The sequence below is a fragment of the Clytia hemisphaerica genome, unplaced genomic scaffold (genome assembly GCF_902728285.1).
Source record: "Clytia hemisphaerica strain Z4C2 unplaced genomic scaffold, Clytia hemisphaerica genome assembly, whole genome shotgun sequence".
Classification (NCBI taxonomy): domain Eukaryota; kingdom Metazoa; phylum Cnidaria; class Hydrozoa; order Leptothecata; family Clytiidae; genus Clytia; species Clytia hemisphaerica.
In genome coordinates, this window is record NW_027103740.1 from 525,245 (window position 1) to 540,140 (window position 14,896).

The 14,896-nt window shown below is 35.5% G+C and overlaps 1 protein-coding gene across 1 annotated transcript; it reads right to left on the reverse strand.

Annotated features, from left to right (window-relative positions):
• Nucleotides 1-1,758: 1,758 nt before the first annotated feature.
• Nucleotides 1,759-14,242, reverse strand: LOC136805197 (propionyl-CoA carboxylase beta chain, mitochondrial-like). Its single transcript, XM_067061761.1, has 7 exons — nucleotides 14,125-14,242; nucleotides 13,455-13,562; nucleotides 9,974-10,074; nucleotides 9,257-9,355; nucleotides 8,972-9,017; nucleotides 8,714-8,773; nucleotides 1,759-1,987 (listed from the first exon to the last, which is right to left on the reverse strand). The coding sequence occupies exons 1-7, from the start codon at nucleotides 14,216-14,218 to the stop codon at nucleotides 1,866-1,868; spliced, it is 630 nt and encodes a 209-aa protein (XP_066917862.1). The 5' UTR covers nucleotides 14,219-14,242; the 3' UTR covers nucleotides 1,759-1,865.
• Between the last annotated feature and the right edge of the window lie 654 nt (nucleotides 14,243-14,896).

The following is a 14,896-nucleotide window of genomic DNA, read 5'->3' on the forward strand; positions in this document are numbered from 1 at the left end:
CTTAGCTTGTTGTTTATCCAGTGTGTATAATAAATTCACGGTATATGCATAACCATGCATAATATTAATATCAATAATCGTCAGCCGTGCTCGTGACTCGAATCTGATTGGTTTAGAGGAGTGCGATTAATCGTTAATTGCACTATTACCACTTTTTGCACTCTTCGGCGGGGGGACACTTTTGTCCCCTTATTCTTTTCTCTTTTTTTACTATATAATAAAAAACAAAGACATTTTTTTTCTTCAATATAAAAAAGAACAAAGAAATTTTTACAATAGCTTCTTTTAATTGAAAACAAAGAAACAAAAGAAAAAAAGGAGGTTTTCGAATGTTTACAAAAATATAAAAGTTAGAAAAAGATTCTTTTTCAAAACTATGATTTACTAATGATTATTTACTCAACGGGGATTGAGTGACCGTTGGAGAAAACTTTAGTCAGTCCCTCTCAAGATAGCCAGTAACTCTCAATTTTTTCCCAAAAAGTTAAATTAGCTTGTAAATATAAGTTGCCTTTAAGACCATCTTCAATGTTGGTGAAAGTTCCAGATTTCAAAATACATTCGACTGGCGATCGAACATTAATGCTTTGCGATTCTGTGTATCGATGAATTTCACACCTTCTTCATTTTGTGTGACGTAATGAAATGCAAAACTTTAGAAAGATAATTCATATAAAGTGAAGGCCAAATAAAAAATCTTGAAAAACTCAAAAAAGATAACCCTGCTATTAATTGTTTTTTGTCAAAGAAAAATTTCGCTCAATATTTGATAAATTTTAAATTCACCAAAGAGACCATAATGGTAACAAATTAAATGTCAATATAAGACTGTTAATTCGTTACTAACTAAATTCAAGTCGGTTAACTTTGCTCTATTATTGTCAATTGTCATATTCTTTGTCAATAATAATTTTCGAAGATTAAAACTTTGCATGAAAAAAGCCAGGGAAGAGGGCAGTTTCTTTAATTTCGTTTTTCAATAAAAATATTTATTTGAATAATTGATTTAATTATTTGCTATATCCATATTTTTAAGAATAATTTCAAAAATAGTAATATATTTTAAAATGGTTACCGTATTTCCTTAAATTCTCAAAATTTCAATTGCGACACCGGGAAAATTTTTTCCGTAGGCGGCCTCGATTCTTATCTAATATTCCGATGGCGGATTGGCGGCTGCCCACGCTAAAGCTCTAAAGGAGTGGGCCGATTTCCATTCGGAGAGGAAATAGATAATAGATCTTATCGGAGTTTTTGATTTTTCTAAAAAAGCGATGCATTGTGGGATTGTTTCGGGGGTATCACAATAGAAATCTCTTAGGAATTCCTCGAGGGAATTCTATTGTAATACCCCCGAAATAATACCACAATGCATCGCTGTTTTAGAAAAATCAAAAACTCCGAAAAGGCCTATTCGATTCGAAATGTCAAATTTTGAGATGCCTGCCTCTGCAATTCTGGTTGACGCTCTTAAATGCTTTGAAGGGCGCTACTGTGGGAAATACGGTACTTAGAAAAATGGTTGTAGAAATTTTCAAAATAAATAAATAAGAACAGTGAAATGTAGACTATTTGAGAGATCCCTTACTTCCATTTAAATAAAAGTACCGTTAACGAAAAACGGTTACAATTTTCGTTTGTACTAACGCTTCTTTGTAGCACCCAGCACAAGCCCAAATACTCATTACAATAACTCATTGGATCTACGTCAAAAGTTATTGCAGTTTTATGGAATAAATTTGAAGCATCACTACTGTGTCTGAGAGGAATTTCTGCCCGACATTATTAGCAGATTATTAAGATTGGAAGAAGGTGGTGAAAGAACTATGATATAAAAATGGATAAAAAAATTAATTGTAGTGGCGTTACAGCGGGATGTTTCCGTGCTTCTTCTTTGGGTTTTCCAATTCTTTCTTTGCTAAAAGTTCTAAATCGTCACAAATCTTTTTCCTCGTTTCGTTCGGTGAAATAATGTCATCGATGTATCCTGGATTGGAAAAGGAAAAAAAAGCTTAATACATTAAAATCAATTTACGTCATTATTTGGTACGAAAACGAGCTTTGTCAGCCGTTTGACAGTAGCGAGTTAATGTATTTGCGCTTTTGAGGACGGTAAAGTGACTGAAGCGATTTGGAATAAACCCGCAATTCCGCCCCGCAAAATCGAGGACGCTAAAAGTGCTGATTTACCGCCGTCCTCAGTTGGTCAGGATCAGAACCTTACCGTCACCGCCGCAGAAAAACACACATACATAAACTTGGTATTTTAAACATATAAGGGAATTTCTGATATAAAGGAACATCATTATTAAATAGCTTTGTTACTGAATCGGTCACTATGTCCCTCAAAATAGATTTGTTTTTAACGTTTATTATACCGTAAAGAAATAGTATGAAAGATGAGTTAAAGTTAAGTTAAATTTGACTGAAATTTAATTTGATGGTTGTAGGATATAATTGAGCTAAAAAAGGTTAATTTGACGATGTCCGCCAAAATTTCTTCATTTAATAGCAATTTTAAGATAGCGGCAATTTTGAACCAATGGAAGGCAGTGGCTTTAAAGTTAATCGAGCGATTTATGGAGCGATGGCCAAGTGGTCAAAGGCGTCAGCGTCTCAAACCAGGGATTTGCGGTTCGAATCCCCGCTCCTTCCAATGTACCGTCCAGTTCATAGATAGCCGAGCCGGCTGGCCGTGGACTCCGTAAAAACAATCGAAAGACTGTCTTAAAGTCCTAGATTACTGGGCTATCCACGTAAAATATGGACTCTAACTATCTATCGAAACCGAAAGCGGAAGGTGTAGACACTGCTTTAGGATTTTTCGAAGAAGTAATATTGATGCCAGATATTTGAACAGTGCACGAATTACTGGCCAGTATGACGTAATCAATGCTGGTGTACGCAAAGTTTTTCGCGCGCGAACATGTTGAACGGTCACAGAAACAAGAAAAATAAAACAGTGGGCTCCTTTTGAGCATAGTTTCGTTGGTATGTTGATTATGGTTGGTTGTCAATTTATTAGTATGTTTGAAACATCATGTTTTCATGTTTCTCTAAACAAAAAGCACGTCCCATTCACATCGAATTATCAAATTCTATTTTTAGAACGTCAATTTTTGACGAAGACCCTGCAATGTTATTTTTTGTAAGAACAACGGAACTCTAGTTTTTAAAAATGAAAAGACATGAAACTGTCAGTATTGATACAATAACTTTCACTGATTCAACTATCATATCACTTTTCTGATTTCGGTTGTTTAAGCACTCTATTGATGAATGAAAGCGTCACATCAACAAAATAGAACGAATACTAAATATTTTTTTGAGTCACACAATTTTGAAACTTAAAAACCTTCGACCAGAACTCGAGACTAAAGTTTGACATTCATGCCAATAAATAATACAATTAGATAGATGGATAGATATAAGCCCTCCGAATGCATTCGAGATGGGTCCTACCCACGAAGGAGTAAGAATCACGGCGCTGACAGACACTGCTACTTGACAGACGCGAGCTGCCAAGCCATGGTGTATACCATGACACTCGAACGACACTGGGAGAGCGATGGTCACGCGAGGTCGAACCTTATGAGTGCAACGGCACGTCACAATGTCTGTCTGATAATACAACTAAAGCTCATTAACTCTCTTATTCGATAAGATCATCGAAAAAAATGAGGATTCGATGATCAATTCGGAAGTCGCCGTCAGATTTCCTTAACAAACTTTGCTTTTTTTTGATTTCTAGCCTGTAAAAGGCCTTGAGCACAAACTCAATCCCTCGCAAATTTAATTGGACTCATATGATCCAACCCATGGCATGAATACGAATAAAGGCCGGTCTCCACTTACGCACGCTGCAATCGCACTTCTTCGAGCAAAGCTTCCACGCTATTGGTCAAAAGAAAAATGAAGCAACTCCATTTGTGCGATCTGACGTAACGGTTTAACTTTTTTTTCGAGCACGCGCTGTATCTTTACATAGAGTTTTTTATGACGTAATCTTTTTTCCAAGCAAAAAAGATTGAAGCCAAAAGGTGCGATCGCAGCGCGCGCAAGTGGTGACCGGCTTTAAGAGAGCATCAATTTTAGTAAGTACTGTTTGGAGGAGCAAATGCCGAAATAGAACGGAATACTCACTAGAAGGTCAATTGGATTGACACTTATTAAGTGATGATATAATGTGAAGAGAAAGGAATAATAGAAAGTCAATGTCATTTAATTTTACAACCTGCTACCATCAATGTATTAGGGAAAAAATTCTTTTTTTCAAAGAATGAAATAATGGAGTGAATGGACAAAAACTCGTCGTGGGCTAACTGGATGTGTCAGCTAGGGTATATTCCGTTCAACTTCGGGTGACGACATATTGTGAACAGACGATCCAATCACTGATATGTCCTCACGAGTGCGACGATTCATCAAGTGTATTCTTAAACGGCAGCAGGCTTAACAACTACTATCGTCAGATACATAAAAAAAGTAGGGTCTTGGTATCGATCGGCACATTCTACAATCATGGACTAAAGGTTGTAGACAAATGAAATTTCAGTGAAAAATGATGAGAAATAGAGCAAAATGACTCTTCAATGTGTCTGAAAGGAGAGGGAAGTTAAGAAAAACACTTTTGAAGTCGTTGCATTGCTTTTGAATTGAACCACAAGCAAAAAATCAGCGTTTTGATACTGGTGTAAGCCAGTTAATCTAACCCTTGTTGTTAGACTGCAGTGGGTGACTTTGATCGACTTTGAACAGCTTTGGATGGGTTTAGAAAGCACCCAGAACCTCTTGGGAACTTGTTTTTGATCGATATTGAAGTATTTCGCAAATTTTGCAGAAGTCTACAAACCTTTTGTCCATGATTGTATAACACTTTTACCTGGGCAACCGTTGAAGAACTATTTCGCTGTACAAAAGCGTAAGCACTTTATTTCGGTCTTGCCATTTAGGGTGGCCTAAGCAGTATTTATATCAGCTTTCTTCTGCTCTGTAAGACATACTCCCTGCTATGAAGGTAGCTGGTCAGAAATGCTTTGAGTTTTTACAACAAACGTAAAAATAGATGGTAGAATAACTAAGCATAATGTGCATACACTTTTTCCTTTTATAAGAACAGTTTTAAATTTATAAGAACAACGAGGCTCAAAATCGCCAAGAAATAAGAAAAATTTTAAGAACAATAGAGAGTCTGAAATTATTCATTATTTCAAGCAATTATTAGCAAAGTAGTAAAAATTGGGTATAACGCCTAAAATACCTCAATTATACCTTTTAAAAAGAACAGGATAAGGACAATTTGAGGCTCAAAATGCCAAAAAATAAGAACAGCTCAGTCTCAGCAAAATTTTACTGGTTCTTACATAAAAAGTTGTAGTGGTATAAAGTGAGTAAGATAATGAGAAATTCGTTTGATGTTTTGCTCTTACTACTCGATTCTGGCAGGTGTTTCGCATAACTGTCAAACGGTTCCATGCTCATGTACATGTTGGAATTTATGACCCCGTGTAAACTTTTCTTGTAAGAAATTATTCACACATCTCAGAAAGCTGTACAAATCTGCAACACCGAAATGAACAAAGACTCCAATTGCACTGTTGACTTCTTTAACAAAATGCACCCATATCTAGCATAGAGTGCCAACACGGGAACAATGCAACAACCTCGATTTAAATACCATCAGAAGAAAACAACTCTAATTTTCATTGCGTTGTACATTCTAGTATCTCAAAACCGAACGAAGAACGGTTATTTGCAGCCCTACTAATAGACCTTATATCAGAGTTTTTGATTTTTCTAAAACAGCGATGCATTGTGGGATTGTTTCAGGGGTATTACAATAGAATTCCCTAAAGGAATTCCTAAGAGATTTCGATTGTAATACCCCCGAAACAATCCCACAATGCACCGCTTTTTTAGAAAAATCAAAAACTCTGATAAGATCTACCGGGTGACCCACGAAAAAGTATAAGAGTTTGGAGGGTAACTGTGTCCAAAAAAAATTGAATTTTAACTAAATTTATTTTTCATGGTAAAGAGGAAAGGCAAACTTAAATTTTGATGTATCATTTTTTAATTCTAGAAAAGTAGTTATCGAGATATGGAGGTATAAAGTCAAAAGTCATTATAAAAAACAGTTAAAAAACATCAAAAAAGACAGTATCAAATTTGTATCAGAACAAACATCTTTCCTTTGATCATTTGCTATTTCTTTGTCTTAAAAGTTTCGTTAAAGCAAGAGGGCTAAAAAAGGTTGAAAATCTAAAATCCGCCATTATGAAAATTTGTGCCTGATCCAAATAACGCCACACACTTTTTCTGACTCTTCAAGGACTATACTTTCATAATCAAAAGAAAAAATGACTATACGCCGATGCGCATACGGGACCTAACTCAGCCCCTAGAGTAATTTGTTAATTAATAAATTTGATATTGTCTTTTTTGACGTTTTTTAACTGGTTTTTATAATGACTTTTGACTTTATACCTTCATATCTCGATAACTACTTTTCTAAAATTAAAAAATAATACATCAAAATTCAAGTTTGCCTTTCCTCTTTACCATGAAAAAAGAATTTAGTTAAAATTCAATTTTTTTCGGACACAGTTACCCTCCAAACTCTTATACTTCTTCGTGGGTCGACCGGTATTGGTTCAAGATTTTCCAGGAAAGAAGCTTTTACAATACGACACAAGAGAAATGATGCACCAATAAAAACAAAACAAATCAAACAGTGAAGTTGTTGCAGCAAAAACCTTCACGAGGTGGTGGGTAGGAGGAGTTGTTTTAAAACAGCTCACATTTGCACAATTATGATGGTACACAACCTGTCTTTTTACACAACATTATGCGAAGTTGAAGAAAGAAGAAGAACTAGATGATCAGTAAAGAAGAAAACAAGTTTGAAGATAGACGTTCTTGAAAATGAGAAAATGAAGATTTATTAGATAACAAAATGTTTATGAAAATGCAATCTTAAAAGTAACTTCACAACTATACGAAGAGAGGAAAAAATTCATTTTGCAGTATGAAACAACACAAGCACAGAGTGTGGCTATCAACAGCTTTGGTTTTATTTGGATGGTTTTTCCAACAAGCACACTCCGTGTCAACGACAAAGAATTTAACCAATACAACAACATCAGTCAGTGAAAGTATAAACACATCAGGCAATGCAACAGCAGTAGCAGGTATTCATTATAAATCCTCTCCACCTTTTGCATTCCGCCTCCAGCGAATATTCATTGTATTTTTATGTTGCTGGAAGTATGAGAATTAGATAAAGGATAAAGATTCTGAACACGTGAAGTCATATTAGGAATGAAAAAATAACTTGTCCGAAAGGTTTCGTAGATAACGAAACCATACAATCTATCCCCTATTCACACAAGTGAAAAATTAGTATGTTGACAAACGCTAAACAAGTTTTTCTAACTCTCTTTTTTAGGACACCTCACCACCACCCCTAACGCATTCAGAATCGTAATTTTCACTGAATCGACACCAATTACTACAACAAAACGAAAGCCGCCACCCCTCCCGTGTTGTCGTCACGGATTAGAGGCGGGAAGTCGCGGATACATTTGTATTGCTTATCCAAACTTTGTGGAGATCAGATATCATCTGCCACATCCGCTTAAAATGAAGTTTGATCAAAGGACTCGAAAGTTTGTACAATTACAACTAGCTCGTAATATCGAGCATTGTGCCAGACACAAAATTCGTAAAACAGTTTACGAGTCGTGTTGCAACACGGCACAACGGAGACTGTTGATTAGCCAAGCTCGTAAAAAGCAGCAGGTTGAAGACTGCTACAAGAGAGGAGGACAAAATTGTTCTCGTTTTTACGGCCATATTGGTTGATAGACCTGAGGGAAACACCGATGTACATAACTTTATATAATAATGTAAATAATCAAATTCATGATGTTCATGATGTAACCTTTCATACGGAAGCACACAAAATAATCCGGAACTAGTGGCAAAATTTGCCACTAGTCTTTTGTTATTTTGCCACTAGTTCCGGGTCATCTCGGGTGCTTCCGTATAAAAGATTACGTCATGAATATCATGAATAGAGCATTGCAAAGAGAACTGACCAATCAGTAGAAGAGAAACATACGTGGGAAAGTCTTGTAAAATGCTCCGACAAATATATATTTACTTTGTATTCTAGTCTATTTATTTATTTAAGTAATCTATTTATTCTTCCATTGTATAGGCAATTTATAAATAAGGAGAGTTGTACTTAAACGATTAAAATGATTTTCATTGGATCGCACATATATTTTAGCTTTTTCTAAATTTACTGAAAAGTAGAACTACGCACTCATACATACTCAACTTTCGTCAGAGTTACACGTTTTGTTTTTATAAGAACAAACTATATAAGAACATAAGGCTTCGATGGTTAAAATATTAAGAACAAGTTAACGCTTTGAGGACCCTAAAACACCTATTTTCTTAGGAAAATTGACAAAAATACATACAAAATGATGAAAAGAAGAATATGTTAAGGAAATTTTTAGGCTTAAAACTCAAAAGGTTATGAACATCCGAAGGCTTCAAATTTTTGGATGTTCTTATAAAAAAAACACGAGATTGGAAATCAAGACTATTCTATCAAATAACATCCTCTTCGTTAAGGGGTCTGGGGGAGAAGGGTTTCAGTTAATCATAAAGAGATAAGCAGGAACAGTCAAGAATAGTTTACCTTTGACTGCAGCAGGGAAGGGGTTTGCAAACTTCTCTACGTATTCTTCTTCGTCACGTGCTAATAATAATAAAATAGAAAAATTAAAACATGCTTTTCATTATATCATTAATCCTACCAAGTTCATCGCGAATAAACTAATAACCTTAACAAGCCTTTCATAGACTACGAAAAAAAATTCTTAGTCCTTAGACAAGGTCACGTGGGCAAAAATCACAAAATATCAAAACATGACGCGATGAACTAAAAAATACAAACCCATTTTTTCTGCATCTGAGCCTCGGAATATAATTTGAACGGCTCCCTGGAAAAAAGAAAGTGATATCATTTGAGCTGTAACTGAAAATCCCAGAAGTCACTTTGCAAAAGAAGCTTATCATGTGTTTTTTGGATTGTATTCTAAATGAACTTTACAATTCATGGGAAGAGATTACGATACACGAAGTTTTCAATGGTCAATAAACTGTTGAATACATCAAAATTCTTCCAACTCAAATGCCCTTATATAACGTTGCATGAAAAAATGGGAAGTAATTGACGAACCTTGGCTCCCATTACAGCAACTTCAGCACTTGGCCAGGCATAATTAGTATCTCCACGTAAATGTTGAGAGCTCATCACATCATAAGCACCACCGTAGGCCTAAATACAGAAAGTAGCAGCAATATACTTTCTTTAGAAAGCCCTTCTCACAGACCCGTTAGGACTCCCTCCAACTGGAAAAACTAATCAAAATATCATCCCCAATGGAAAATTATACTCCGACTTTTGTCTCCGTCGAAAATAATCAAATAAAAATCCTCAAAAAATTGTGCTATTTATTCCATCCCAACTGAATGTTCTGACTTGGAAACAAGTGAGTTCAAATTCCCAGTCATAAAAGCCTGGTAATATCACGAGTTTCAGTAGGTTATTCTTACCCCCACTGACTGAAAAAATCCTACCAGGTCTATGAGAAGGGGGCGTTTAAATGTTAATTGGCTTGATGCGAGGGTTCAATCTTTCCCAGTAAGCTTCCAGAATGACAAGATATCAAATCACCAAATGGCACCAAAATTGGGGAAAAAATGAAGCTGTATATTCGCAAAGGATTGCTGCAACCACTTATTGTAAATCTTGACAGAATCGGACAGACAGAATTCCTTTTGAAATTTGTCATACAATTAATCATAAAAAACTCGGAAGTAGATCCTCTGTACCTGAGAAAAGTGCAAAACTGTAGAAAAAGAAGAGAACATTCTGACTGAATGGTCGACAAACCTTTCGTGTAATGAAAGTGATTTTAGGGACAGTAGCTTCAGCATAGGCATATAACAATTTGGCTCCATGTCTAATGATTCCACCGTGCTCTTGGTTGACTCCTACAAAAAAGGAGTTATAATTATGAGTTATAATCGAATTCAACGCTCCTCAAGACCATTCAACAGAGATAAAAAATTCATAGGTTTTTTAAAACAGAAATGTATGTGTATTTTCAAAGGAAATTAAATCTAGAACATTTTAAAGAGAATAAAACTTTGTTTAATTGGTCAGCCTAAGCTGAGCATTCAAATAGGTAAAATTCGGTTCTTCTTCTTCCATAAGACGACAAAAAAAAAATCCGATTTTCCGATCTCACTTTGATTTCTAAACTTTCTTCCGATCGGGTTAACTTTTTGGGTACTTTTAGCGTGCGTTGTTTTTACAGATCATAGTGTTTCAAGATGGCGGCTCAAGCGATAAAGTCAGATGTGATAAGTCAGTGTTGTATCAAAGTATTTCCAGTGTAAATCTGTTGCAAGCTTCAATTTCTGTCATTTATTTTTTTAACTCGGCAAATCAAACACATGATTTTCATCAAGGGGATTCTTTTTCTACATCTTTTGAAGGTTTAAAGCCGTTTGCTCAAGTTTTTGTTTATGTTGAATTTTCTGATACTTTCTATTGCTGCTTTTTGATAGTTTTTGCAATAAAAACATATTTTTCTTGTTTGCCTCTAGGGGGATTGATGGTGTTATAATGTTATTGGAATTTGATAAAGTTTACAAAAGTACAGCTACTGTATAAATTTGATAAAGACTGGATGCAATCGTTTTGGACTTGACGTGTTTGTGACAAATGAAAATGATATAAAGGCGAATCTCAAAAAATTGTTTGGTTCCCGTCATTTCCACTTTAAAAAGTGGGAGTCGTTCGGTCGGTCGGTCGAAAATATTTTTCTGTTAAGAAGCAGCTACATCTTGTTGATAGGGAATCCGTGTGGACTGATCCGAATTTGAGAAATTGAGAAACCGTGGATAAACTGGTGTTTTCGCTCGGTTTACTCTCCATAAGCATGCGGCTCTCTACTTCGATTTGAAAACTTGTAAACACAGAGTGGAAATCCAGCAAAGCAGCGGAAAAGCTTTCCGACCCTCCAACTCTACCTGCTGACCGTAAATCAGGGTCGGTCAGAATACGGGAACCAAATGATGACATCACATCTCCTATTATTAGACTTGCAAAATTATGACAAATGGTCTTTGGAATTTGATCATTTATATTAATATTAATATATACAGTTCTTGTTGAAATTGATCAAACTATTTTTCACGCAGTTCCGGACGCAGATTGTGTTTTTCTAACATTTTCTAACCTTGGCGCACGTTTTGACTGAATGATGGAATGGAATGAATGGCGATAACAGTTTATAGATATCTCTTATCAGACTTGCAGAAAGCGGGCTGCCGTCAAGTTACACAACATGCACACTCTCGTCACAACTTGCACAGCCATAACAAACAGCTCAAGCTGGTCTTCATTTAACATTGTTTTAAAGTTTAAACAAGTGATACTTTTATGGACCTACCTGGTTATGCATTTAACAAATATAATTGATATCTACGTGAGCATGACCGTTAAACAATCATTCAGAACAGAAATAGTGACGATCTATTAAAATTAGTCGTTTGTTTCTTAAAAAAAAATACGTTTAGAAACCAAAATTTCATGCTCTTGAAATAATCTTTCATATTATTATTATATGCGTTTTTTTAGCTGAAAAATTCTTTTTTTACAAAAATATGCTCGAGCCATCTTTTACCTACTTTCATGTAAAAAATCAGAAAAAAACAATGATCCAATGTTTCATAAAGTCCAAAAAACGCTTTTTTTAGCCGTTTTTTGGCCCAAATTTGCGCAAAAACATTTTTTTTCAAAAATCGGGCTCTGTCACATTTAAGGGTTTAAAGTTATGCATCTTTGTGCAAAAAATCATAAAGAATGAAAGAAATCTCAATCTCAAGAAAAGCTAATACCTAAGTAATTGATAATGTGCTTATAAAAAAATATTGAATTCGGCCAGTTTTTCTATAAAAATTTCATGTCTAAACACACATACTCTCTAAAAGTAAGCCCTAATGAGCAAAAAAAACATCTATCTCATAAAAAAATTGAGTAATTTGACTAAGAACATTGATGTATGCTTATTAATAGTGATTCTTATAGATAAACATGCGTTTTTTGAGCCAACAAAATTTTTTTGCAAAAATCTGCTTGAGCCATCTTTTACCTATGATGGTACCCTACTTTCATACAAAAAATCAGAAAAAATTAATGACCCAATTTTTCACTAAGTCTAAAAACCCCGTTTTTTAGCCGTTTTTTGGCCCAAATTGGGCCAAAAAATTTTTTTTTCGAAAATCAGGCTCCGTCACATTTCGGCCACCACCATTTTGCACCTTTGTACCAAAAATCAAAAGATTCCTATGATTCAATCCTGAGAAAAGTTGGTAACAGACGAACGAACGGACGGACGGACGAACAAACATAGGTTAATTTATAGGACCTCCACCGGGGTAGGTCCAAAAACACTGCCGGTGCTTGGCACAGAAGAGAGGACTCCCAGTTGAAATTAATTGCTACACCGCTGCCCTGTTGAATTTATTTATTATGGTCGTGTGTTTATTCCGCCAAGGCGGTAAATAAATGGCCCAAATTCATAGACCAATCAAAAGCGAGTTTAAAGCAAAACGGGGGAAAAATGAGCTAGTTATGAATTTTAAGTTTTGCTTTCGATTATCATTTGCGACCAGCAAAGTCTTCAAGATGGTTGTGTGCATGTTGTGTAACTTGACGGTACTAAACTACAAAATTTATTTACGCAGACTGCTGACGTTTTGGCAATTTTCTTATTTATTTCTAGTATAACACTTTGGTCAGATATGGATATTGTCTACATCCAACAGAAAAAATGTATCATAACTGACTGGAATGAAATTAGCAAAAAGTTTAATTACACTATGTTTCTCTTTTATTTTGTAGTAATAAACTATAGCTTAATTGTTTGATGTCATAGAAACAGTGCTACAATGCTAAAGAGAAGTATACTTTGAGCTTCTCGTGGGGAGGGGGGGGGGGTTGGAGGAGCTCTAAGGCTTGTTTTAAATAATTTTAAATCAAGTTATCAAATGTTTCACATTTTGTACATTATTCAACATTTTTAGTCTACTCTGTTTCAGTACATCTCTTACATCTGTTAACCCACTTATTAAAGCTATCTAGCTAAGCTCTATTGGCTGACCTTCCAGCCTCGGCTGGTTTATTTTTTTCTAAAACCTTACTTTCAGAAGCCTGTCCATTACAACAGTACATATGTAGAGTTTCATTTCTAGCTACACACCGCAATTGCACAATTACGGAATATGAACAAACGAAAGTTAAAAACACCGTAAATGCGGGATGTCCTTGCTGAGCACAGTGTACATTTAAGCCGCTTACAAACCTGGCAAGAATCCTGGCACATCAACGAAAGTGACAATGGGAATGTTGAAAGCATCTAGAAATCGTACGAAACGTGCTGCTTTCGTTGAAGCTTCTATGTCCAAACAACCTGGGGAGAGAGAAACAATACTACTTTTCATGTAACAAATAGTAAGGCATTAAAAGTTAATGCGTTTGTTGAGTCAACCCGGGTCAAAAAAACACAATTCATGATATGCATCATTGCAATGTCTTCCACGGACCCAACAGGTGATTGGTTGTAAGTGACGTATTGACTTATTTTATGTCAATTGCGACCAATCAGATATTGGGTCCGTGATGTAGTATCAGAAGACATTGCAATGGTGCATATCATGAATAGGAAATTCTAACCAAACATCTAGCACAGTTCGTCTAAAGTCAGTATACAATTCCTTTGAAAACAGATAATGACACTCCTTTAGGAAGAAGACTGGTGAAAAAAACTGGCCAACATTGTTTGGGGATGGAGATTTTGAGGTTTACAGGTTACGTGCATCACATGGTATAAGTCCAAATCCCCAATTTGGGCTTGACTCACTGCGTTTTACCTATCATCAAGTTAAACACAAATCTCTTGTAAGTTTGAAGACAAAGACTTACACTAATCAATAAATGAGGATGTATAATACGAGCGATTAACCATCACTAACCTGCCTGCTTCAAGGGTTGGTTGCCAACAAAACCTACAGTCTTTCCATTCATACGTGCGAATCCAATCACAATGTTTTCCGCCCACTTTGGCATGATCTCAAAAAGTTCATTATTGTCTGCTACCTGTCGATATCAAAAGAGAAATTTCATTTCGGTGACATTTCAAAAATTTTAGCATTGGAAAGAGGAAAGTCGAAATTTTGAGAAGTTATACTTTAAAAGTTATGAAGAAATAAAACTTTATTGGTACTGTGAGGTTGATGATGATGAATAGTAAACGATAATGAATAATGCAAAGGAGGTTGGGACTGAGCCAACACGATGTTAATGAACTGAAAAATGAATAGACATCAATAGAGTGGGGCTCAGGCCCTCGAGCTCAGACCTCTGAATAGGGCGAGAGATTATGAGTGAGAAAAGGAAAGAAATCAGGGACTTGAAAAGGAGAACTTAAAGGAGAAGGACTTCAGGGACTTGAAAAGGAGAACTTAAAGGAGAAGGACTTCAGGGACTTGAAAAGGAGAACTTAAAGGAGAAGGACTTCAGGGACTTGAAAAGGAGAACTTGAAGGAGAAGGACTTGAACAGAGACTATCGTTAATTATATGCCAGAGTTACTAAGTTATTTGATGTTATTTATGTTACGCTTATTTGATATTTATTGCTTAATTGAAGAAACAGAATTGATGTTGATTGAAATCTATTAGCGTACCTTTACTACGTGTCCATAGACTTATCCCCAATAAGGGATACCCTGATCGAAGGAACAGAT